The 24760-nt window shown below is 43.6% G+C and overlaps 1 protein-coding gene and 1 long non-coding RNA gene across 12 annotated transcripts; one reads left to right on the forward strand and one right to left on the reverse strand.

The window, feature by feature from the left end:
• Positions 1-22: 22 nt before the first annotated feature.
• Positions 23-11947, forward strand: LOC120817892 (centrosome and spindle pole-associated protein 1). 11 transcript variants are annotated; one of them, XM_040174546.2, is made up of 28 exons: positions 23-209; positions 661-802; positions 1144-1216; positions 1415-1518; positions 1726-1791; positions 2976-3301; positions 3398-3483; positions 3612-3708; positions 3887-3944; positions 4060-4328; positions 4691-4806; positions 4995-5103; positions 5230-5341; positions 6054-6092; positions 6499-6646; positions 6740-6907; positions 7020-7132; positions 7725-7874; positions 7992-8138; positions 8431-8544; positions 8628-8694; positions 8858-8984; positions 9592-9731; positions 9892-10014; positions 10621-10661; positions 10770-10830; positions 11500-11609; positions 11710-11947. In XM_040174546.2, exons 2-28 carry the CDS (start codon positions 704-706, stop codon positions 11767-11769), a joined length of 3123 nt encoding a protein of 1040 aa, XP_040030480.2. In that variant the 5' UTR covers positions 23-209; positions 661-703; the 3' UTR covers positions 11770-11947. The 11 variants fall into 11 exon arrangements, with proteins under 11 accessions (XP_040030480.2, XP_040030481.2, XP_040030485.2 ...); XM_040174547.2 differs by having other exon boundaries at positions 679-802; XM_040174549.2 differs by having other exon boundaries at positions 55-157; positions 679-802.
• An 8816-nt stretch (positions 11948-20763) lies between these two features.
• Positions 20764-22621, reverse strand: LOC120817901 (uncharacterized). The gene is made up of 3 exons (XR_005712031.2): positions 22378-22621; positions 21909-22027; positions 20764-21126 (listed from the first exon to the last, which is right to left on the reverse strand). It is a non-coding gene; the product is annotated as an uncharacterized LOC120817901 (long non-coding RNA).
• Between the last annotated feature and the right edge of the window lie 2139 nt (positions 22622-24760).

The raw sequence follows: 24760 nt of genomic DNA on the forward strand, positions 1-24760 counted from the left end.
AACTTTTAACAATTGTGTGCACCCGGGTTTCTCACAACGGCTTTTATTTTTACACTTAAAACCGGAAGTAGTGTGATGTTCGTTTGATACAACGTTAAATACTTTATAAGGATGCTGCACTCAAGCCGGACGACCGAGGCACAGCTAACATTTGCAGGTTAGCAAGCATCGCCCTACCCGCCAGCGTCATATTCTGAAATCGCTGAATGGTAGGTCTGGTTTACAGGAAACATTTATAATTTGCTAATAATTGTTGAAACCTTTGAAAGCTAACGCCGCTGGACGAGGAGCTAGCGCTAATCGCTAGCTATGGTTAGCTGCTCTTATTGTTCGTGTCGTTTGTCTTCACTTTGGGTTAGCTTTAACTGAAATAAAAGGCAAACTTTACACGCTTGCTAAAGAAAGATACCGTTTCATTTCACCTCAACAAACACCACTCCATACAACGTGCTAAACGTATTGTTTTCGTATTAATAATACTTGCTAATCTAATTAAGTGTGTAATTGTTATCCGTAAGCAAAAGTGACGCTGTATCGTGTTCATATAAAACCTGTTTACCTTTAGCACTCCATGGCACACAGTTGAAAACTCTTTTAAATGATTCAATATTAGTTATTAACTATCCAACTAAAAGCGTTGCCTTGAATCTATTATTACAGACTTTGTGTTCTAAGTAGGGTTTCCTGACTTTGCCTTGATGAGATGGATGACGAGCTGGAGAACTTCATCAGGGAGCGGAAAGCGCGGATGGCCCAGGACCGAGCCAGTTTGGAACACGACCCTCCGTACATGGAAATAAAGGTGGGTTGGAATGATGCAAAGTGGCTCAGAACCCAGGTCAGGGTTGCAGATTGATGGCCACTTAATGTACACACATTCCTTACTTCATTTAGTCCAATTCTGCTGCATGACATTTTGTGAATCCAGTGATGAACAACATATGACAACAATTAAACATGGTGTTAATTGTTGTTTATTGGGAACACAAGCAAAATGATTAAGAACCAACAATGTTAAATTATAACTGATGGAAATATTGAGTGTAATGTAAATGTATGGACAGGTCACAGGTATGATCTTTCATCACTGATCCTGTTTCCTGGTTTTCTTTTAATGCACAATGTTGTATTTTTGACTGACAGGCTAAACCTCACAGAGCCTACGAGTCCATTGCTAAGGAGAACATCCATCCCAGGTCTACGGCACATGAGAAAGGTACGGTTTCCCCTTTTAAACGGGATGATTCCTTTTCAATAAGATGAGCAGATCTCTGATGTGAGTCTATGATTAGCAGCACCCTGTGATGTGTGTTGTCATGTGAGCTTGTCAGGGTACACGTGGTTGTTTGACCAGTGTAAAGACTTCACCTCGTATCCCCTGATGCATTAAATATTGACGTATGTGTCTCGTCAGAGGAGAGTTACACTGCGGTACTGCCACTCGGTGTCGAGTATGAGCGGAAGAAACAAAGGCTGCAGCATGAGCTCTGCATGGACTACAGACGCTACATGACTCAGGTGACTGTGAGAAACTTAACGTTTGCTTTGTTCTACATACTTCAGTATTTGCCTCTAGATTTAGGCTTAATTGTACTGTAAGGTCCATGTCACTACCCCAGACAAGTCGTATGAGCGATGAAACGCAGACGTAAGCTGCAAACCAGCTGGCTCAACGTGTAAACGTCATCGTGATGGAATCATGAAGGTGATATTTTCATGTTACAGAAGAAGCACTTTGGCCCTGCGGAACCTGGACCTTTAATTCACCTCAATAACAGGAGATCCATCCAGGTAGATTTCTCTTCATGACTTACCGATGTCTGTTGGTTTACAGATCATATCATATCTTTTTCAATGAAGGAAAAATTATTCCTCACTTCTGGTTGCTGACCAGATTTAGAAAGCAGACATTTAAAGAACTGAGTGCTGTGGACACATTGTGCTATTTCCCCTTCATTCACTACCAATACAGATTTAATGAAGGATCCAAACTGCCTGTTTTTTTTTAGTAGACAAAGAATAACGCATAAATAACTGAAATAATAGCTGAAAATAATACAGGAATAGCTGAAGTAATGGCTAAAAGTTAGGTAGGAATATCTGGGGGCGGACTGGGGGAAAGAAGTGGACCGGGAGTTACTGTCAGACCGGCCCACTCAATGCATTGCATGTATTGACCAGCCAGTGTCCTACTTAGAAAAACACCCATACACTTAATATTATTATGGATGAATACAAACAAATGACATCATGTTTGTCTTTTTTTAATAACATTTAGACCCACCAATTTCCCTGGATGGACACATGGAATAAAATGATACTGGCTATTGTAACACTCCAGATATTGTTTTCTACATGAATATGCTTCTCTCTGGGCTTGTATCGGATGGTTGTACGTACAGCTACAGCGCCTTAAGAAATGAATGTCAGCAGAGAAAGACCATACAATAAAGACACTGGTATCAGAATTAGTATGAACTATAGTGTGTGTGTGTGTGTGTGTGTGTGTGTGTGGTTTCCCAAATAAGTCAATTCTAAAATATTTTTCTTTCTCCAGACATCTCTCATTATTCTCTCTGAGCTTTTCAGTTCCACCTTTTAGAGGATTTACGTTTAGGCGCCGTGCTGTCAACTAGCGCTCTAAAACGGCTTTGTCCGCGAGTGAGTGACGCAAGTCTTGAGTGGGCTATAGCAGTGGTGTCAAACTCAATCACAGACAGCGACTAAATTAAAAACTGACATTAATATCATGATACCAGAATTCAACACAATAGCCCTTGCATATCTCGTGCGCTGTTAAAAATGAGTTCATATTAATATTTATAGTTAATATTCGTTAAAAGTAATGAATAAATGGTTAAACTAGCCAAACAAACCCGACTTGACATGAATGCTTTACGTGCTTGCCTCGGACCTGATATTGTCCCACACAGTAGTTAAACAAACATTCCCTTTCACATTCCTGTCACCATTAGCAACACCTTGACAGCCAGGCAGATGCTCCTTCCAGACAGCGACCTCCCTCCCGAAGAGATGTGGCCACTCTCACAGAGGACACCAGGGGATCGCACACGCCTTCGCCCCTCAGAGCCGACATCCTGACCCTTGGCCCTGAGGCGGACGGGGATCAGAAGTCAGTACCTCTGAGGCACTGTGACCGGCTGGGGAAGCCTTTGGACCGGGACTCTGAGGAGGAGGAGGAGTACTTCAAGGAGCTGGAGCTGGTGGATAGAAGAAGGCGAAGGCATATCGGGGTCGAGGCCAGTTATGAGAACAGACCATCCAATAAGACTGATTGGAGGTATGTATATTCATGCACGTTAAATGATTGAAAAACAGCAGAGATAGTTTGTCCCTTTTTCTCAGCTTTTTTTCATTTCTGTTTCGCTTCACCAAGGGAGAAGAGAGAGAATGTAGTCGGCCGGGGATCGAGAGCACGGACCAGCAATGAGGATGTGGAGTTTGCCACTGGCCTGAAAATAGGTGAAAGGACTTTAAAAGTCCATTTGAACAAGTGTTGTTCTGAAAGAGACATTTAATGTTTAGAGAGATTTGTTTAACTGCTATTTTATCATTTTTAAATTGGTTATTGATATAAAAAAAACAAACAGGAGCCGTTGACGCAGAAGATGCTTTGCAGAGGAAGAAGGAGCACTACAGACAGGAGCTCCAGGAGCAGATAGCGGAACAGCATAGGAACAAGAAAAGGTGTGGTGTCTTCTTTCTTACCTTCCAGCACTTCAAGCAAGTATTTTCATTGTCTAAGATAGATTAATGTCTGTTATAAGATATGGCACAGCTTGTCCCTCGGGGACCTGGCGTTTCTTCAAAGTGGAGAGGAGAGCTGTGGACCTCCAGTCGCTCATATTTTTGTCATTTGTTGCAGGGAGAAAGATTTGGAGCTGAAAGTTGCTGCAACAGGGGCAAATGATCCTGAGAAACGGGTCAGCAGTCACTGGGTCTCATGTAGTTTGGTTAGTTGGATTGTTGAAAGGTGAATTTGAATATGTTCTATAAACATCAATCTACCATTTTTGTCTAATTCCACCAACCAACCAGCCGGACCGGATCAGACAGTTCGGACTGTGCCGAAAAGAAACTCATCAGGTGATGGAGCCTTCGGGTAGAGCGGCGAGCGGGACCTCCTCCAGAGGCCTTCCTAGTCACGTGAGGGTGGGCTTCCGAGGCAGAGAGACTCCTCTTCCTCCTCTTGAGCCGCCCCACGTCGCCTTCCAGTCCCCTCTGCTGGAGTACAGCTCCGCTCTGAGCCTGTCGCCCAACAGCCAGCCTGCTGCGCCCTCCTTCCCCAGAGCCACGGACACTCCCAGGTACCCCATGGACTTTAACACATCAGCTCTACCTGCCAGGAGCTCCGCCAAGGAAAGCCTGTGGGGGGCTTTTATCGCAACATAGACACAGGAGCCTCGATGCGTCGGGCACATTGCTTCTTCAAATGTAACACACGCTCTGTGTGTGAGGGAATTCTAAACTGATGGGGAAACCAACCAGCTAAAATTGGACATGGTTAAGCCTGCGTGCTTCATTCCAATTTTTCTGGAGATGACAACGTTAAACTCTAGTGTTGTTTTCTGGCAGGTTGCTGGCAGAAGAAAAGTTGGAACATTTTACAAATTAAGTACTTCCTTCTAAAACATCATTGATTATTTCATATCCTGCTTTGGGTCCCCAGAATCCCCTCGTTTCCTGCTCCCCTTCCTTCAGCCCTCGGTGAGGCCTACAGGAGTCCGTATGGAGAGCCCCACTACAACTACACCCGAAACCTGCTGGACCCCAACATGGCGTACTGTAAGCACACGTCTCCTCTCTTAAATGGAGGGAGTGAAGATACTTGAATAATAACTGAAGATATTGGCTAAAGGCTGAATAGAAATTCTACAATCCGCTATATCATCTACTATTATTATTATTATTATCATCATCATCATCATCAATAACCATAATTATGTGTTGTTTTTCCTTTTATCTTCCTCTAGTGTCCTCCTACTGGAACATACCGGCAGGGGGCGCTCCGCCCAGCCAGTTTGGAACCTATAGCCCCCACAGCCAGCACAGTGGCAGCACCTTCCCTGAGCCTCCACCACAGTAAATTATCCCCCCTCCCCAGACACACACACAACCTTTAGTCTTCTCACTGAACAGAATGAACCTGATAATATTAAGTTTTCCATTAGAGAATTGAATTCTCTAACCCTTGGTCTCTCCTGACAGCCTTATCAGTGAGACTAGTGCTGTGGACGCACACGTCAGGGTTGTCCCATCAGATGGATCCAGGTCGACCCGGGACAGAGTTCTGAGCTACAGGGAGGCTTTGAAACAACAGGTGGGTCAAACCGTCCTACTGCTATCACATCCATTGGCAGTATGATTTTACTTTGAAGCAGATGGAGCTCTGTCCTGGTGTTTGAGCTAATGGCTGCATTATAATGACATTGTACATCAAGTGCATGGTCGTGTACCTCTGATGGTGCTAAGCGCCTGCTGCACAAACTCAACAAATGGCACACTGATATAAATGCACTGTTAACCTCTGAAGATTTAACAAAGTTAAGTTTGGAAATGCTGAAGACACACGGGCCCAAAAAATTCTAGAGTACTGGAATTGTTTACAAGGTATTCAACCTTTGTTATTACACATCTAATCGTTAACCTCTACTGTGTTTTTCCGGTTTAATTCGTCTGTGCCTTTTTGTTTTCCGCCCTAATGATAAATGAAGAACTGCGCGTTGAGTATGATGGCCTTTGTGCTTGCTTGAGCACTAGCAGGGGAGAAGCGGGGCTACGGTGCCTGTTGAGAGGATGTTGTCTAAATTGATTATTGCATTAAAGCAAAGCACCACATTTTAAAAATAGCAGTTAGAAACCATTCTGTCTTAACAGTTTTAGAGGATAGTTGAAGATGGTAAAGGATTCATACATTTATTTTTATAATAGGTTTAACCCACAAGTAAAAGTAAATATCTTCGTTGGAACTACATCACCGTGGCTGGGCTCTTTTAACTTTCACTGCATCCCAGTGTGTGATATGTTGGCAGGAAGCTTCCAGCAGAGGGAACAGCGAGCTTTACAACAAGGTAAAACAGACACGGTTAAGAATAAAATACCTAGTGAAAGTGGCGCCTAGCTCCTCATTCATTTGTAGATAGTGGATCGCAGACGTGTTGTGAGAACTCCCCCAATCAGCCCGTTACTTCACATCCCATCTCAGTCCTCCATCCTCCTCCACACCCTCTATGCTCGCATTTTCTGTGCCACATGTGGTTGCAACCGTTTTTTTTTTTTTTCAATCTAAGAACATCCCAGGGTTCATTATGGGGCTGACACATGTGCTTCTTCATTTTGACCCCTCCATCATAGATCTGTATGTACCAATTCCATGTTGTAGTTCTCCCAAGCATCACTGCTCACTGTTTAGAGTGTTTAGAGAATTACACTCTGGTAATTGAAGGATTTTGATTAAAGCTAAATGCTGTGCCGCAGATCCAGCAGCAACAGGAGCAGAAGCGCTTGGAGAGGGAGGACGAGGAGCGCTACGAGGCCCAGCTGGAGGCAGACATGAAGAACCATCAGCCGTGGGGTCGAGGTGGAGGGGGGGCCCCGCTGAGGGACTGCACGGGAAATCTGATAGGTACCTCCCACACTCTAGTGTCTGATTCTTAAAATACACCAAATGTTTGTTGTTGGTCATGTTTCTTATGCATGAGGAAACTCCCGTGTCCAGCTGACCTCCACCAGATGCACAAACTGAATGAGGAGGCGTACATCAACCCGGAACAGTGGCAGAGGAGAGCCGCAGCGCCCCCCCGCCCAGAGCCCTCCAGCCCCAACCAGAGGGTGTCCAGCTCTGGGGAAGAGCGCAGCAGCCATCACGCCCGCTACGGGTTCTCTAGTACCGGAACCAGCTTTGTTCTCTTTGCTACACCTCAGCCTCTGCCCTGTGAGATCTTCTTTGAAAAGAAGCTACTTGGGTCCCGCTCATGCAGAACTTCTGTCTTTTGAAGGTTCCGCTCATGGCCAAACAGTACAGTTTGCCAGAGGCAGTGTGTTTTCCAACCAGCCCACCCAACAGCAGCTCCACGAGCAGGACAAGTACAAAGCCTACCTCAAACAGCAGGTACTGCTTTAACTTTATTTACGGGGGGGCACGTGTTGAGTCTCCTCCTCACTTTTGCTGGGACTGGGGTACAGAGCAAGAGTAAAAAGAAGGATTAACTTTATTGGTCATTCAGCACAGTGGTCCCCAACCTTTTTTACCTCACGGACCGGTTTCAGACAATATTTCGCGGACCGGTCGAGAAGGTCCGACGGGGGCCGGGGGGGGGGGGGGTAGTAGTCGCGCGCTCTGTGTTTGCTGGTCGGCGAAACTGCCGTGCACGGTAAAAGGACAAGAAAAACGCCTGGTGACGCGTGGGGAATATGTCAGAGGGACGAGCGCACATAATTAGGAGAAAATCCGGTTGATTTTCAAAATAAAACATTTTTCAGAAAAAGAAAAAAATATATATATAAGCTTTCTGTGGTGCGGCCCGGTACCAAACGGCCCACGGACCGGTACCGGTTATTTTGGACTTTTCATCCTTTAACTGACAGGAAAAGTAACTAATTGGCACATAATGAGAGTTCCTTGCAGCTGTTTTAGGTCCAAGTTGTTCTATTTTGAGTTCTATTCACCTAACTTTATGGTCTTGTAATCTGTTTTTTTGCAGATTGATGAGAAAATGCTGAAAAAGGCAGAGGAGAGGGAAAGGACAAGACTGGAGGAGGAGATAGAGGAGAAGAGGCTGGCCGAGCAGAGAGCTCGCATCCAGAAGGAGTTTGATGAGGAGCAAGAGAGGAAGAAACGGAAGGAAATGGAGGTGAGGAGCGGAAAATAAAACAAGTCATGAGTAGCGTTTACATTTGTGTTTTAAATCAATGAGATTGCAATTCTCTCCCCTCTCCTTCTATCTCTCCTTAATGCTTCTGTCTCTCAGCAAAAGGCCAAGAATGAAGAGCTGATTGAACTGACGGAACGGAGGAAGAAGGAGATGGAGAGGAAGAAGAATGAAGCAGAGGAGAAGGAGAGGGCAGCAATGAGGAGGCAGTATGAGAGGGAGAGGCAGGCTCGGGTGGAGAAGGAGGTTAGATTCCCAATGCCGCGATATAGACACTAGAAGTTTTAGAAAATGGACAATGGAACCAAACTATGAACTGGAAAATTGTTCTAGAAAGTATCGGAGTCAGTTGGAAAACCACAAAAAGTTCTCCGGACACTTATGGATAATACCCAGAAGATGAGCGGGATGATATGAGCGGATGGGAGATTCATTCATGGGTGCAACATGTAGAGTTCATTAGTAGGTTTTATTATCTTATTTATCCTGAACTCCTCCGCTTGATTAATGTAGCCAATGGGTGGCTGTGTGTTCGTAGGTGTGCAGGGAGCCTTCCCCACCAATCCCCACCCTGCAGAAGAGACATGGCCCACACCAGTACACCCCCACCCCCCCAACTGTTGACAGCCAGCATTCAACTGCCCCCCTGTCTGTGAGTCTCTCATGCACACCACTTTGTGTCCTGTATAAAAAAAAAAAAAGATGTGTGTTCAATTAAAGTTTCATGTCTTTCAGGAGGGCTCTTTGTCGGGTCTCCAGTCCCCTCCGGTCCCGGCTCGTAGGAACCAGCTTCGGGCTGCAGGTACTCAGTCAGTTAGGAAACGCCATCTTAGCAGTCAGACGCTGGCGATTAAGCAGAGCGATCATCGGGTCGTGCAATCACTGAACGTGTCCTGTAGTGATATGCTATGCTAGTGTCACACACGAGAGCGCTGTCTCAGCTTGCAGCCTGTGTGCGTTTTCAGGGGACCAGCGCGACGTGTTCAGCGAGCTGTCGGCGCTGCGTCGGCATCTTCGCAGCGAAGAGAAGCGACTGGAGGGTCGTCTGCAGCAGGTCGACTGGGAGGAGTTGGACTCTCCTCTGAGTGACAGGTCAGACCCGGCCGCATGTCTGCGGTCTGCGTATTACATGTATCACGTGTCTATAGAACACACACAAACCTTGTAATTCTGCCTAAAGGTAAATGATAATCAATTGAAATGGCATACACCAGAGGTCAATAAACTGCTGCACCGCCATCCCATCTGGACAGCAAAATTCCATAAAACAATTCAGTTCAATCGTTAAAGTGTGTTTTGCTAAGACTGTTGAGTCCAAAGGCAGAACAGAAAAGGGGAAATCAGATGTTTCTTTCCTTTTTATTTAATTTTTCTGAATTGAAATGCAGCTTTACTTTTATTTAGTTATTGAGTGAACATAATTTTTATTTGCAGTCACACATATATGTTCAGTTCGTTTGATTTGTTGAGTTGTGTTAGTTAAATGCAGATGTTGATACCACTCTACCCCTCTATTTAATCGCATTATGATCTTCCAGGCGTTTTCTACTAGAAATATTCTCTAACTGGACATCTTTACATTTGAGCTGAATCCCCCTGTCATAAAGAGTAGAAAAAGGGGTTGTTTCTTAAAAATGACTTAAAGGTTTATAATGCGTAAGGATCCTGCGGTGCCATCTGAGTGTGTGTCTTCGTGCAGACATCGGGAGCGTCCCCAGGTGGACGTGTTCGACATGGCCCGGCTGCGGCTCCCGGCTCCGGTCCGCCGGCCAAACTCCAGAAACACGGAGCCCAGGAACCTGCTGCGGATCCACGACTCCCTTCAGCTTAAACACTCAGGTAACACGAGACCTACACTCGTCACAGTACTCAACCGCAAACCGCCGCCATGGGCTCACTAGTTTGTTTGTGTGTGTGTGTGTGTGTGTGTGTGTGTGTGTGTGTGTGTGTGTGTGTGTGCGTGTGCGCGTGCGCGTGCACGTGCGTGCGTGCGAGTCAGACGGCGAGTCCAGACTGGGCTTCAGGGAGCTTCTAAAGCAGGAAGAAGTGGGTGTGGCCAGCAGGAGGAGGCGGGACAACTGGGATCAGCAGTTCAGCAGCCGGGGCTCTCCAGTCCAGGACGGTCAGAGCCGTGTCCTACTCTCTCCCCTGAGCAGTAGCTTCATTATGCTGCAGCTTTAAACAGTCGGTTGGTTTATCATGCCACTCTAAATAGTTTCATCCTCAACATCTACAATAGAAACTGAGTGTTTCCTCTACTATTGAATGAGGGGGGCGCACCAAGCAGAAACACTCAATATAAATGTCAAGATGGGCCCCAATTAGAACCTAGATTGCGTCGTGATCTGTAACTGACTAGTGCCACTTGGTATTAATAAGCCGTCTTTGTTTTCTAAATTCGACTTGCATTGCCGTTTCATGACGATATGCACATCAGTTAGGCACTGGTCGACCATAAACACAAGAAGGGAGTCAGCAGTTAACCAAATTTATTTTCTATTCATGTGGAAAAGCTTGCTAGCTCCTGCTGCTACTGTGAGCAGGAAGAGGCAGAGTTACGTTCTTATTTGAGAATATAGTGTGGTGCGTCTTCTAATTTACTGGCGAAGAACTCTGCCTAAACAACATTGCTAATAGTTGGTCTGAAATGGGGTCTTTGGGTTGTAAAGACCTGTATTCCTGTGGTAGCAAATATAAATAGATCACACATGGAATCCCTGTGTTGCAGATTATTGCGATCAGTCCCCGCCACAGCATAATGATTATCTGGTGAGTTGAAAAGAAGGCATAGCAGCTGTTCTTTAGCTACAGATAATCCCATTTTAATAATATACAGCTACTAACTTGTAACCATTGTGGGCGTTACCTGCATTACAGAGGAGTGTGATGGGGAGGTCTGCCAGAGATTATCTTCTGGACTCAGAGAGCGCTTTCATTGGTAAGCTGCACACATTTCTACACTCTAAATAATTATCACTTTTGAACATATGGGTGCAGACACTTCGGGGATATCAGTGTCACAACACACCTGGAACTGAACTTATCAGAGCAAATTCTATGTGACCGTCTCATTGTTGTGAGTGACTGAAAGCTCACGTTACAGAGGGATGCCAGCCAAGTCAGAATAAAAGTTTACACAATCTCATCATCTATATGCTTTAATGTTTCTCCAAGTGAAAGGGAAAGTGCACCACTTTTAATGTGGCTGTATGCAGCCATGTTGAGGATGATTGAGGTGCAATCCCTCATCAGAACCATTTATTGCCAAGTTTGTTGTCTGGGGGCCTTTATTTAAGGCCTAACTGCAGACCGTAAGAAGCTGTTTGTGTGGTGGGAGATCTCGGTCCTGATGGACCGCAGCAGAGAACACTATAGACAAGGAAGTATTTTACCGTGTCTTGCTGACTCAGGTGTGACTCTGCTCCTCTAGCAGGAGAGCTCAGCTTCGTGGCTCCGCTTTGAACTCGCTGAGGAATGTATTGCTTCATTTGACTCCATCTCCCATTGATGTGGAAATCTGATCGAGTTCCAGATCAATCCGCGCTCAACTTTGTGTACCGAAGAGTCCAGGGACTGATTTAGGCTTTTTCTATGTTTATGTCTACAGATCCCCTTGGCGAGGCTTTACCAGCGCGGCACACCCCAGAAGCGGATAAAGCCCCCCCGCTGTCAGCCAGGGAGAGGAGGCGGATGTCCAAACGGCCACAGCACCCTCAGGTGGTGGATCTAGAACGCGATGGACATGTGGACTGTGAGCTACACCGGATAAACTGGGGCAACGCTGTAACAGCTACTCTACATGTCCTCTGGCTTTCAGGAGCGAGACTTCCAGCCGGCCCTTCAGCCGACAGGACGACTACGCCGCCCTCGCAGGTGACTGACAGGAAGCGGAGCCCGGCGGCCAGAGGGGGAGTCCAGACGGAGCAGGACATCTGATATAGAGCATTCATTTGTGTATCTGTTTTTTGTGTTTTTGTTTTGTCATGTTTTTATTTTACTTCATTAATACAAAGTGTATAGAAACTAAATAAATACAAGTATTTTAACCTTTTAAATATGTTTCATTTAGAAGTAGTTGATTTTATGACACCATATGTTAAGGGGAGTCCTCAGGAAATGGCTAACTCCCATTTTCTCACCACTGGATGGCGGTGGTGTATTACACAGAACTGACTGAAGAACTATAATTTTCCTCTTTCCAACAATAAACTTCAGGCCGTGAGATATTCAAACACATGAGGCCAGTGAGCGTGATTAAAAAGAAATTAAAAGGGAAGCAACTTGTCCTTGTAGAAATCCCCCAAACTCCCTCCTTCGTCGGCTCTTCTCTCGCCTCCGTTCCTCCTCAGGGCCAAGCCACAAAGCATCAAACCATATTTTGGATCAATTGTTTGATCATTGCGTACATTACTGCCCAATTTAGCTGAAACGCACACACTTCTGCTGCCTATCCCTTATATTACCTTGGGGATGCAGCAGACAAATGACTGTGCTACTCGTCTGCCAACCCTGAGTCTCGGAAGGGTGTTTTTGTGTGTGTGCGTGTGTGTGTGCGTGTGTGTGTGTGTGTTACGGGAGAAAAATACAAATTGTTGAGGGACACGGGGAGACTGAGGGGAGCATTGCCAAGATTGTGGCCTTCTGATTGATAGAAGTGAACATCCTGCAGAGTTATGGATTTTTGACAGACAAGATCGTTTGCTTCCACTATGTTGTTCAGCAGACCAAATACGCTCCCTGGTAAAATGAAATCTGTTATTTGGCCAAGTATGGATTTCTTTTCCTGTCGGGGTACAGCATCGGCTAAGAAAAACCGAGTTTGAATCTGCAAAGACGAGGAACCTTTAGTTAAAGAAAGCCAGACAAATGTTTAAGATCCGTATTAAAAGTTTGCATGGAGACTGAGCTTAGGTAAAGCTTAATTTGCGGTAAGCAGCAACTGCTGGTTTACAGACTGGAAAACTGCTTCCTCCAGTCACATTAAGAGCAGCTTTATACAGCTCAAAGGAAAAATGTAAAAAAAAAAAAAAATGTATTGGATCCCTTTCAAAAGTCTAAAAATGCTACATGACGATGATGATAGCCCAGAGGAAGAATGACATTTCTGGTTTATTTTTATTTTTTATGGATGTCCGTATTAAAATTTTACGTCTTGCATCAAGTTGTTCCTTTGATTAACAACAACAACAACAACAACAACAACAAAAGCCACTAGGTTGCTCTAATGAATTCTGAGAAATCCCTTCTTGTAGTGCTGATTATTTCAAAAGGAACTACCCGGAAGTTTGTTAAGCAGCTCTGCCTGACCTGTCTGTGTGTCATTACAAAAAAAAAAGGACTTTTCCATATATTCTGCACTGAGATTCAACTCTATCTCCCAAAAGTATCCCTTGAAGTCGGGTGAGAAAGGAGATGGGGATGTGAAGGAGTGAACAATGCAGACCCCGAATCAACGGACATCTTTGTATTTGGGTGTGAAAGGCAGAAGCAGGGGCAGACCCCTTAATGGTGGCAACGTACCCGCCCAGTCGCAGCGTGGGCCAGCCGATGCGTGAAAGAGGGTCGTCGTGGCGTGGGTGCGCTGGGAACCACAAGGTTGGTGGTTCGAGTCCCGGCTGCCCCATGTCTCAAGTCGAAGTGTCGCTGAGCAAGACACCTAACCTCTAATTGCTCCCCGGGCAAAATGTAAAATGCCATGGGTTTAAAGTGTAATGTAAGTCGCTTTGGATAAAAGTGTCAGCTAAATGACCTGTAATGTATTAATAATAAAGAGGAGAGGAGTCAAGGCCAACGAGGACACCTGTTATACCTTCCACCTCCATGAGGAGAAGAATTCCTCAATTGGGTTAAGGAAAGGAGAGTATGGGGGCAAATACAGGCTGGTAAATTGTTCATGGGGCTGAAACCATGCTTGCACCATTTGAGCATGGTGGATCCTAACATAGGTCACACCATCAGCTCTACCTCCAACAAGGACGGTTACAAGAAGAGCTGCATTATATGAGCCAATGCAAGGCCTGCGCCCTAACACACACATCTTTGTGAATAGCTGCACACATGGTGATGTTGGCCCCACGTTGTCCAGGTACTTGGACTTAGACGGGCCTGCAGCATGGTCTGAAAAAGTGGTACATGGGACCGTAGAAACAGTGTCTGATAGAGAATGATGATCAAATATTACATCCACAGATAATGTAGTCCAACTGGTTTATGTTCCACGCTAATTGGTGTAAATGGATCTCATTATTTTGAAACTTTATGATCTAAACAATATTGTCAGTATACATAAAACTATGCACTAAGGGTTATGCAGCAAATACTTATCAATTGATAGTTAGATCATTGTAATGAAACGAATGGACAATCATTACAACCATAATGTAGGAAGTGCATTTTGAAATAGTAGTACTTTGATGTTACATCTAGTTGTATTGAACAGGTGATTTTAGTTCAATGAACAAATGATCTTTGGTTTTTGTGTATTGTATCCAAGCTATTTGATCATTGGTTGTGTGTTTTTTTTATCAAGCGTTTTAAAAAAATTACATCAATGTTCCGAAATAGCGGCAAAGTGATTGTAAAAAACTGTAAATGCGGCAGAGAGATCGCAGTGTAGTGAGGAGGAGAGGTGGGAGGAGGAGAAAGAACTTGCAGGCGGCCGGATATATCCTCAAAGACTGTCCTATTACGGCTGGGGAGCTGTTTTTGTTTGTGTTTGTCTATTCCTGTTTGTATTCTTCCACTCTGCTTCTTCCCATTACTGTTATTGATATCTTTCTCGTAGACAGACAATCCCATTAGAATCACTTTTGAATAGAATGTTAAATGAACAGTCCATTTCATTTGTCGAACAGTTTACTTATCGTTATTGTTCTATCTATTTTAGGAGGTGTGCCGCAGAGAGAGCTTGTGTGTGTGTGTGCCTTGAAGGGTTATTGTGTGGATTTTGACTCCTTATTTAATAGTCCATTATAAGCCCATTACTGCAGCCTCATGGCCCCACTCTTTTTATTGGGTTTCTCTTCATGGTGTTAAGTAGCTAAACAATGATAGCATATTGGGCATCAGCTTGAGCAGAGTTGCTGGACTCTTAAAGACACTGGCCAGCTGTTTTTCAGGACAGAGAGACACCACGACCATCAAATCTTCAACCATTTTGTATCCAAACGTCTGAAACAATGGGATTCATTTACATCCATTTGCTTAATAAGATGTATAAATATGCTGCCTAAAATACACCACTCCTGACACAAAACAAAATCTTGTAAACAATAGATTAGTGTTGGGGAAGTTGTTTCTAAAGATTGGAAAAAAACCAATCACTTTTATAACAAACCTTTAATCTCTTTTGAACGTTATTTAAGAGGTGTGAATTTGTAGGGAGAATTTTAGGGGTAGTTTAAATAGATGCATAGGCAACAGCCAACTGGAAGTAGGATGCAAAACCACCTGCCTGCGGTAGCTGCTATACCACTGATGGCTGGCAGTAGGACAAAGGCAACCCACCCACTGAATATTTAGTCAAGACGTACCAATCCTGTCGGCCCGTCTTTGTCTGGCAATCGCTCTGGTCTGGAAGGGGCAGCTGGCACCTGGGATGGCAGCAGATTTTATGGCATGGTGTTATTCTTGAAATCTATCTCATAAAAACCATCCACTCCCAGTATCAAAACAATCTAAAGTGACCTGCTCCCCAGTCACCGCAACTGGAGGCGTAAAATTATTTGATAAAATTGTGAATGTGAAACCACTGAAAATACAATACACGGCTGAAAAATGACTTCCTTGGAACCCACAGTTTTATAGTTTTAAATGAAAAGATAATAATTTTCGTACTCTTCATCAGCAGATCTCAGAGTGCGACAGGGATGGTAAAACATAGTTAAAATAGGGGGAAAAAAAACGTAAGAACTCCTTCCGGAATAAGGTTTAGAGGCCAGTGACCATACTGCCCTCAGACCCGGATGAGCGAGCTTCTTGCAGAACCGAGGGTGCGAGTGGAGGTTTTGGGAGTGAGTAGTCCTTGCAAATAGGGAGATGCATGTCCATTTATAAGTGAGTACTAGAACTTGGTAGTTAATCCAGAATGAGACAGGGAGCCAGTGTAGGTTGGGTGTTATGTGTTAATATTTCCGGACTCTCATCAGGATCTTGCCAGCGCTGTTTTGGATGTATTGTAGTTTCAGGATATTCTTGCCAGTGATTCCAGTTAAAAGTGAATTACAGTAGTCCAGTCTTGAGGAGGTAAAGGCATGAACAAGCTCTGCATCTGACAGGGTAAAAGTGGGGCGGAGTTTGGAGATGTTTTGCACAGGTATTTGATAAGATCTGTCACAAGGGGCCAATCTGTGGCTTTTATTGGCCAAATGTAGTGTCCTCCGATAGTATAGAGGGAGAGCCAAGCAGCTGACAGGAGACAGCTATAATGAGTTCAAGGTCAGAGCGCTTATTTGTGGTCTGATGCTGATCCATCAATTTTTAAATTGTTCTTAATAATGTAGATTTTTCTACAATTAAAGTTTAAACATTTCATATTTTCAGGTAATATGCAGCGGAGGGTGCTTCCTGACGATCTTTTAAGTGGAGCAGCTCCAGGTTTTGTCCAAGTGTTTGTCATTATGAAGCATCAACAAAAGGGCAGAACAGCAATAGCTCTGCCTGGCCTGGGTGCAATTCATCAACACGCATCATGAACTGTGTGTGTGTCTCAGAAGTGATTAGGGAGTGTTTTTCAGCTCTCAGACATTGTCATGAAGGAGCGAATTCAAACAATGCTCCTTAACACAAACACTGCCCAGCACAGTTTGACCCTAGTCTGTTGTCATTAGGATAACTTGTTCATTAAGAAGAGCTTCTCTAACACTGAGACACAAACTATCTCTATAGATTTAAGGCATTCAACAATGTCCATTGGACTAAAGGCACAGCCCTCTGGATGTGGTGCCACTCGAGCACTTTTCTTGACCAACACCACCCCCTTGGCTAATCCCGATGCGTCTTGGAGTACTAGGCTTCCAACCACCTCTCGGACCAACCAAAAAAATTAAAATTTAAAACAATTTAAAAAATAAGAACATAAAAATAGATGAAAATAAAAAATGTTGGTTCTGATTACCCACCTTTCCTGGTAAGATTGTTTTCTTCCCCCTTTAAAGGGTATAAAACCACATTATATACAGAGCTGCCATCTCCCACAGTTTCGCCGTGTGACACATGCTTTTGAATGTTTTCACAAGCACTCACGCCACACATCCAATTTCTCACGCAAAAAAGATATCTGATTTTGGTCCGAGACGCATTAGCGCCATCTACCCTGGGGGAGTTTGAAAAGGAACTAAGGAGCGCATCTGTAACCCTATTCACTGCATAGGCATTCTTTCTCAATGTCCAAGACAGCAGATTTACATTCCCGGGAGAATAAGCTGTGTCTCAAAGTCGCTAGGCTGCATCCATGTAGCCTGCAGCCTTTGCAGTAGACCTGCTGTGTCTGTGGCTGTGTCCTTCAACAACCGCATAGGGTGAACCAGCAGTCTCTGAAATGGAAAGGTGTGGCCTACTGCGACTTCCTGCTTGCGTCATCAGCTTTTCCTCCGCAGCTCCTCTTGCCTAGCAACCTGTCTTAAAAGATAAACAAATTGCAAAGTACAGAAAAAGAATAATCTTATTTCATTTAATTTAGGAAGAAAAGCTTTATCTCCGGAGCATGATATATTTCAGGCTGAGAGAAGAACTTCAACACAACTAAAAGTTATAGTTTATAATCACACAAAAAACAAAAAGGAGCAAAGCGAGTTAATTTTCTTTGTACTTATTCTATAACGTTACTGGTTACTGACTTAGAAAGTGATATTTTAGGCTCATAGATAATAACTATACGGGTGGATGCGGGCAGATGAGCTGCCACTAACTGCGCAGTTGCTTCTGGTAATGTGAGCTGCTCGTTGTGTGTTTTATATATATATGGCAAATCTTAGCTAATTAGCTAATTTTGCTGTGACACTTTAATTCATATGCTGTCTATTTCTTCTGATCCTCCTTGATATGGCTCCTTCATTGAAGTCCTGCTGTGTTTAATTAAACTGACTGATATTTGCAAAAAATATCAGTCAATTTGCAATATTTCATTTTGCAATATTTGAAAAAATTGTTTTTTTCTGTACCCACTGTGTATGTATGTGTGTGTGTGTGTGTGTATATCTTTTTTGCTGTACATAAATTATTAAGTGCTCTTAATAATACAATTATTAACAATGGAGGTTAGGTTTTAGTTAAGAATTGGTTTAATATCAAAATGTCAAATCTCAAACAGGTCTATTAATTAGGGTATATTGTGGTTCATAGACATTGAGGCACAACAATAGTTTTCTGGTTGAATGTTCAGCTCAAGTCTAGAAGGCCCTACAAGTCATGATGAACACGAATGCGAATCCGGTCAGGTATTGCGCATCTTTAGCATACCACCCAAAAGTTGACTAGAATGCAGGGAATAACATCTACTTAAACCAAAATGTTCTACGTCTTTTCTTCACAGAATGTAACCAATGTAATTTATGTAACCATCTCCAGTAGGCTGCCGCAATTGATGATATTGGGCCCCAGAAACCACCAGATTGCAGGGCACAACACGGCTACAACGCCAAATTAATTCCAATTCCCTGATATTTGAGCCACAAACGTGCGTGGCTGTGTGCGTGGTAAAATTTGGTCACTCCCGACAAAATCTCACCCCAAGGTTTTTTGAAAAGTTGGCAGCTCTGTATATATTCTTCTTCCAAGTGGTTCAACTGAAAAAGCTCTGGCTCTTGCTGGTGGCCAAACAAACCACATTGTATTCTTCTCCCAAGCAGTTCAACAATTTGGCTCCATCTTCTAGCCCAACGCAAGCAGAAAAAACTCTCACGGAATACTTCCGTTCGATTACCCAGCTTTCCTGAAAAAATTGTTTTTCCTATAAAATGGTCATGAAACCACATTATACTTAATTTGGGTACTCTCACAGATGGCACTCGCTCCTGTCTCAGCAGTCTTACACCATGTTACACACAAGGTCTGCAGCACGACCGAGGAGGTAATCTCGATTAGTGGCTTCCATGGGTTTAAAGTTAGGAAATCCATCCTAGATCGTTCTCTTGGAAAATATCCGTTGAAGGTTAAACCCTAAAAAAATGTATTTAGGACAACATATCCCTGGGGCCATGTGGTGTGTGTGGCAGAGGGAATGTTATAATATGACGGTTTATATTTCATCCTTAGCCTAGCTTTAGCTAAAATAGCCTCCGATTACTTTCTCTTAGCCTCTCATCATTTTTAGCTAAATTACCAAGTTTCACTAGTAGAGCTCTATTCCACTCCAAATTCATTCCTGGTGTCAATTTTTGGCAATGTTGCTAATTGGCTACAGACTAACCTGATGTTCCTGCAGGACCACTATAACGTTGCCATACAGGATCATGCCACTTTGCCACCTGACGACTGGCAGCAAGTGTGGATTGTGGCTAAAGAAGAAAATCTGCCATCTAGACCCAGAGGTTCTCCAGACTGCGGCGGAAATAAACAGCCTGGTACAAAAAACTGTTTGGATTTTTAAGGCTTACATTTCTATATAAATCCTGATTTAATGTTGGGCATAATTGTGGGGGTGGCCACCTTTACTCATTTTAAGAGTTGAGTCTTCGCCAAAGACAGTAAGGTGAGGTAGTCATTATCACCCATTGGTTTGTGGACTGCCTTTTTGAAGTCTCTATTTTGGCCATCGCCAGTCTGGATATGGCTGTAGCCATATTTCTGGAAACTTACAGAAATTACCAAATTTGAAATATGAAGGAGTAACATAGTGGCATTGTATATGGCTCTCGTAGCTGTTGTTCTTGATTAGCTTACTAATCAATCACAGTAAGCTTGTCCTAAAACATACCCTGCTTTATGGTCAGACTCTTGAGTTACCATCATGTACTAAATGACATGCTCCTTTTGAGCTTCAAAAAAAGCTTATTTTAATATGGTGAAGCCACAATTTTTCATATCAGAAGCATTTGTGCCTTTAAATTTCAATGGAAGTAACAAAGAGGAGAACAGAAGCGGGCTAGAGAGAGGGTAGGTGGTGAGATAATCATTCACAAAAACTCACTATGCTTCACCCCTTCTCTCTCCCTCTCTTAAGAGTAAATGAATGTCTTCATTATTAATATAATTAACTGTGGTACTGCTGTTCGGAGGCTGTACATGGGAAAACCCAAGGAATGGGAAATTATCTTTGAAAGGGGATGGACTGACAAAGACAGGCGAGAGCCTGTTTGTGCTTAAGTGTGAAAATGAGACTGAATTAGAACTAAAGAGAGAGAACGAGCCTCATCCATTTGAATAAACTGCAGGTCTTCCCGTCCCCCAGGACCAATACCTCCCCCCGCTCGGATTAGATTAGATTATATGCCGCCTCTGGTCACGGAGCGGTTTGTTTTTGTAACTAACTAAATGCAGCCCAATATCACTAATTTTGCCACGAGGGATTGCAATGGACTTGTTATAGAAGTAAGGGAGGTATTTTTTGTACTAGACAAGTATTCACAGTATTCGGTTTGTTGATTTAAATGGACAAGTCCACAAAACAGTGCTCCTCTGCAAGAGGAACGCTTAATATTTTCAACACTTTATATTTTGGAAATAAAATAAACAAGAAAAAAAAGCATAAAGAATGACTAATTGTGTGGGGATCTCCGTCATCTTCGGTCCAAAAGGAATCAACTCATCAGTAGGTGTCACTGTCAGCTAACAAATGCCCATTGATCAACTAGTATGCAGAAAACCCCTCTGAATGAAAATTAGCTTATATATAAGTATAGCTATAAACTAAAAATGTTGAGCACAATGTGAATCAGTGATAATCCCATCTTTATTAAATCAAGAGGGTTTCTTTTTCTGACCAGATGGCATTCTTTGCTACATTTGTATAATAATTCACAACAAACAAGAACACCTTTTTAAAAAGACGGCGACACAGTTTCACTTTAGGAATTTTGGGGCGCGCTGTGTAATGTTGAGAAAACACATAATGTGCTGGCCAGCAATTATAACAACTGGTCTATTTGATCATGGGCCATTACTGTAGAAACCCACAGTGGAATTATACAAAAGTATTGGCGTGGTGGATGACATTTGCATGGCGAGTTTGTCCCTTCAAAATAACAACATGGCTCACACATTCAGTTCCACTGGCAAGGACCACGCCATCAGGAGCCTATAAAAAAGGTAGAGAAAGAGGAGAGCAAAAAAATACCATAAGCTTTCCGTTTTGTAACAGAAGTTTGTGTTTTATAATTCTCATTGTCCAGACTGTCCTACCATAATATTAAGTGCTAGAAGGTCTACTCTCCGAAGAAGAAAACCGCAGGTGAAGTGTTGGATTCTTCAAAATTTGGTACACCTTAATGAATAGACCCAGTTTTGTTCCATAAATGCTGGGAACTGATAGAAGCCTGTGTTCCCTAAATGAACCACTGACCTATGTCATTGGGAAGAAATTGAACTGCATAACGCTGGAGGGATATCATTTCCCCCCCCGCCCCCATACTAAAATGGATTGTAGCTCCCCCTTGGTGTGGTTGAAGCAGCCTGAAGACATCCTGTGTGCTTTCCTCCATCAGACAATTGATGTTGAAGCAAGTAATTAGCATATCATTACGCAGACTATTTTAGGGAGGGTTGCTCTAACCTGAAAGAGACGTTATGTTGCCGGACCCTAGCAGGGAACATAACAAGAACAGCCAATAGTAAATAATTTATTGTTCTTGAACATGGTGGCAGCCAAACCAGCCACATGCTTCTTTTCCTCTCCCGATCCCCCCCGGATGTGTTTTAAAGGGGCCGGCTCTGATGGTGCACCCAATCAAGATGGATCCTCAATTAAGTCGTCTGCTGGGCTGCCTGCAAAAAAGATACACAGGCCACCAACAATGGTCAGGGATGTAACACCCCCGCAACTAAAAATAAACATGTACAAAAACCTGAAATTTAGCAAACCTTATTGACGTGTGCGCGACAGAGTCCGCCAGAATGTTAGCACACCCCTTCTTAAAAAGAATTTCGAACCCTTGTAGGTAAAGTGACCACCGCATGATGCGCTGGTAGCAGTTTTCATCCTGGAAAGAAACACAAGGGGATTATGATCAGTATACACACAAACAGGTGCGGCAGTGGACGCAATGTAAACCTTGAAGTGCTGCAGAGCTAACAACAAGCCAAGTGCTTCTGTCAGCGGCCGAGGTTTTTTTAAAAACTAAAAGTGTGTTGACAACAACGCCACCTAGGTAAAAGCTAAGAGCCCTAGGAACTCAAAATAATTAAAAGCAAGGTTCGTTTGTTTGGAGGAGAGCAGGGAAACAATGACCCAAGAGGAGAAAGGGGCGGAAATACTAATAAAAATATTTATTTCAATACAATGATTAAAATATATAAAAGGAAGCTAAAATAGTCCGTCCAAACTCATCACCACAGTAGAGCGGAGTCCTGCGCGTCCATAGTCCACTGATTCGTACGTGCGGCTGCCAGCTGCACTGCTGCTACTTCTGGTGGTGGTGCCTCTGCTTCTGCTGCATCTGTTGCGACTGCTTCTGCTGCGACTGATACTGCGTCTGCTTCGGCTGCTTCTTACATTCCTCAAGACTGCGGCGTGTTCCTTTTCCCTTCTCCTTCTGCCTTTCTTCCCTGCTCCTTCTGCCTTCTTTTTCTTTCTAGTGTCCCGTCTTCCTGTTTAAAAGGAAGTTCCGCCTCTGGCCTTTCCCCATTGGTCCATTGGGCATATGCCACTAATTGGTAAATTGTCACTGGGGACGATTGTTGATTGAAGATACAATGCAAACCAACACTCAAAGCACACAATAAATCGTTAAATCAAACATGCAAACAATCATAAATAAATAAGTCATAAAACATGCAATCATAAAACATAAAATATGCAATCCATAAATCAATAAATACACAATCAATAAAACATGCATTGTCCCCGATCGTCCACCCCGTGACACTTCCTTCTCAATTGTACTATAGTTGCACTGATGCTTTAGGAACTTTTTGGAGAAGTAAGACTGGATGATCCAGTCCATCTGTACCTTCCTGCAGAAGGACCGGACCAGCTCCCATTGCGGTCGCATCAACCTCCAGTTTAAACGGCAGGTCAAAATTTTGAGCAGCGAGCACCGGAGAACTGCAGAGCAACGCCTTAGCGTTTTGAAACGCAGTCTCACAATCAACAGACCATGCAAAATTGGTGGTGTTACAAAGCAGATTACTAAGGGGCAACACAACATCAGAAAAGTTTTGACAAAAAACTACGGTAGTAGCCGGCCATCCCCAGGAACCGGCGCATCTCACGCTTTGGTTTTGGGAGTCGGAAAAATCAATCTTGGCCTCCACAGGGCAGACCTGACCTTGGCCAACTTGTTTTCCTAAGTATGTTACGGTGGCTTTTCCAAACTCACACTTAGCCAAGTTCAAGGTCAGTGAGGCATCACAGAGCCGATGGAAAACAATGTGGATGAGCTCGAGGTGACTAGTCCAAGAGGATGAGCGTAGGACTTGACGGTAGGCATGGTGTTCTTGGGGTTCAGGGGTTCACCTTTTCTCCTTCAAACATATTCATGGTCATTATGGCCAAACAGCTAGTTTTGTTTCGTCTGTCCACAGAACTCTCCTTCAGAAAGTGTTATCTTTGTCGATGTGATCAGCAGCAATCTTCAGTCGAGCCTTAAGGTGCCGTTTTTGGAGCAAGGCAAGGCACACCATGGTTGACTCTTCACCCTCCTGACCAATTTTTCTCTCAGCAGCAGGTAATAGCTTGCGTTTTCTTCCTGATTGTGGCAGTGACAAAACAGTGCCATGCACTATATACTTACAAACAACCCTGCAAAAGCTAGCCAAGATCACGCAGAATTGAGTGATACTTCTCTCAGACAAACCTTGTTGAATTGTGAGTACAAATATCCCCAAGCCATCGAGGCGTAGGAGTCAAAAATATCTACCTTTGCCGTTTTTGAACAAAAATATTACATTATTTATTTATTTTTTTATTTATTTATTTCTGCAGTGCAATGCGGGCACCTGCCATCTTGCATGACTCACAAAGCTTCATGTTGCTTTTGAATGACGTTAAGGGGGTCAGGGGTTGAATTATAGCCTCCTCTAGTGTAGTTTATCCTCACTTCATGAATGTTAAACTTGATATATACTCTCCACACACCGGGGTATCACGTAGAAGAGGTTTTAGACAGCTGTTTTACAGGATTTATAGGGCTGTTGGCGATTTAATTTCAGGAATTCAGGAAAATGACAGTTTTGTGTGTAACATTGATATATTTCTTCACCAGTAAGATAGACTGATTTTTACACATCATAGCACTCACAGGGATTCCCCTTTATCCTACAGAAAATAAGCTATTCAGACAGACATGGTAATTCCTGTGTATTTACAAATTTTATCTTGAGTATGCCATTTTTGGAGCGGAGGCCGAAAAACGCCCTCCGGATGGAACAGGTAAATACCCTCAGCTAGACATCTTGGCTTTTCGGCATTTAAAGGCAACAGCACCATTGTTGACCACCCATGTGGGGATGGAGAAAGATGAGAGGGGAATGGGATGAAGGAACAATTTGAGACGCAGAAAGAAGAAAAAAATATTTCCTGGGATGCTTTCATAGTCTATCATTTTCCATCCCCACACCTCAACACAACGCGCACACACACACACAACAGATCAGGTTGTTACTCGATAGCACAGTCATAAGGGCGATGCGGGGGCAGGGAAGCAGCCCAAGACTTACTGAACACCTCCCTTAGACCGAGGTACTCCGCGGGCACGTTAGACAAGTCCACCGCC

Source organism: Gasterosteus aculeatus, chromosome 4, assembly GCF_964276395.1.
Source record: "Gasterosteus aculeatus chromosome 4, fGasAcu3.hap1.1, whole genome shotgun sequence".
NCBI lineage: Eukaryota > Metazoa > Chordata > Actinopteri > Perciformes > Gasterosteidae > Gasterosteus > Gasterosteus aculeatus.

What these genes read in the sequence shown, in the direction of transcription:
- LOC120817892 (XM_040174546.2), top strand. Translation starts at nt 704, where the DNA reads ATGGATGACGAGCTGGAGAACTTCATCAGGGAGCGGAAAGCGCGGATG. An exon ending in CTGCACGGGAAATCTGATAG is followed by an intron (nt 6,647 to 6,739) that starts GTACCTCCCACA and finishes TCCCGTGTCCAG; the next exon opens with CTGACCTCCACCAGATGCAC. An exon ending in AACGGCCACAGCACCCTCAG is followed by an intron (nt 11,610 to 11,709) that starts GTGGTGGATCTA and finishes TCTGGCTTTCAG; the next exon opens with GAGCGAGACTTCCAGCCGGC.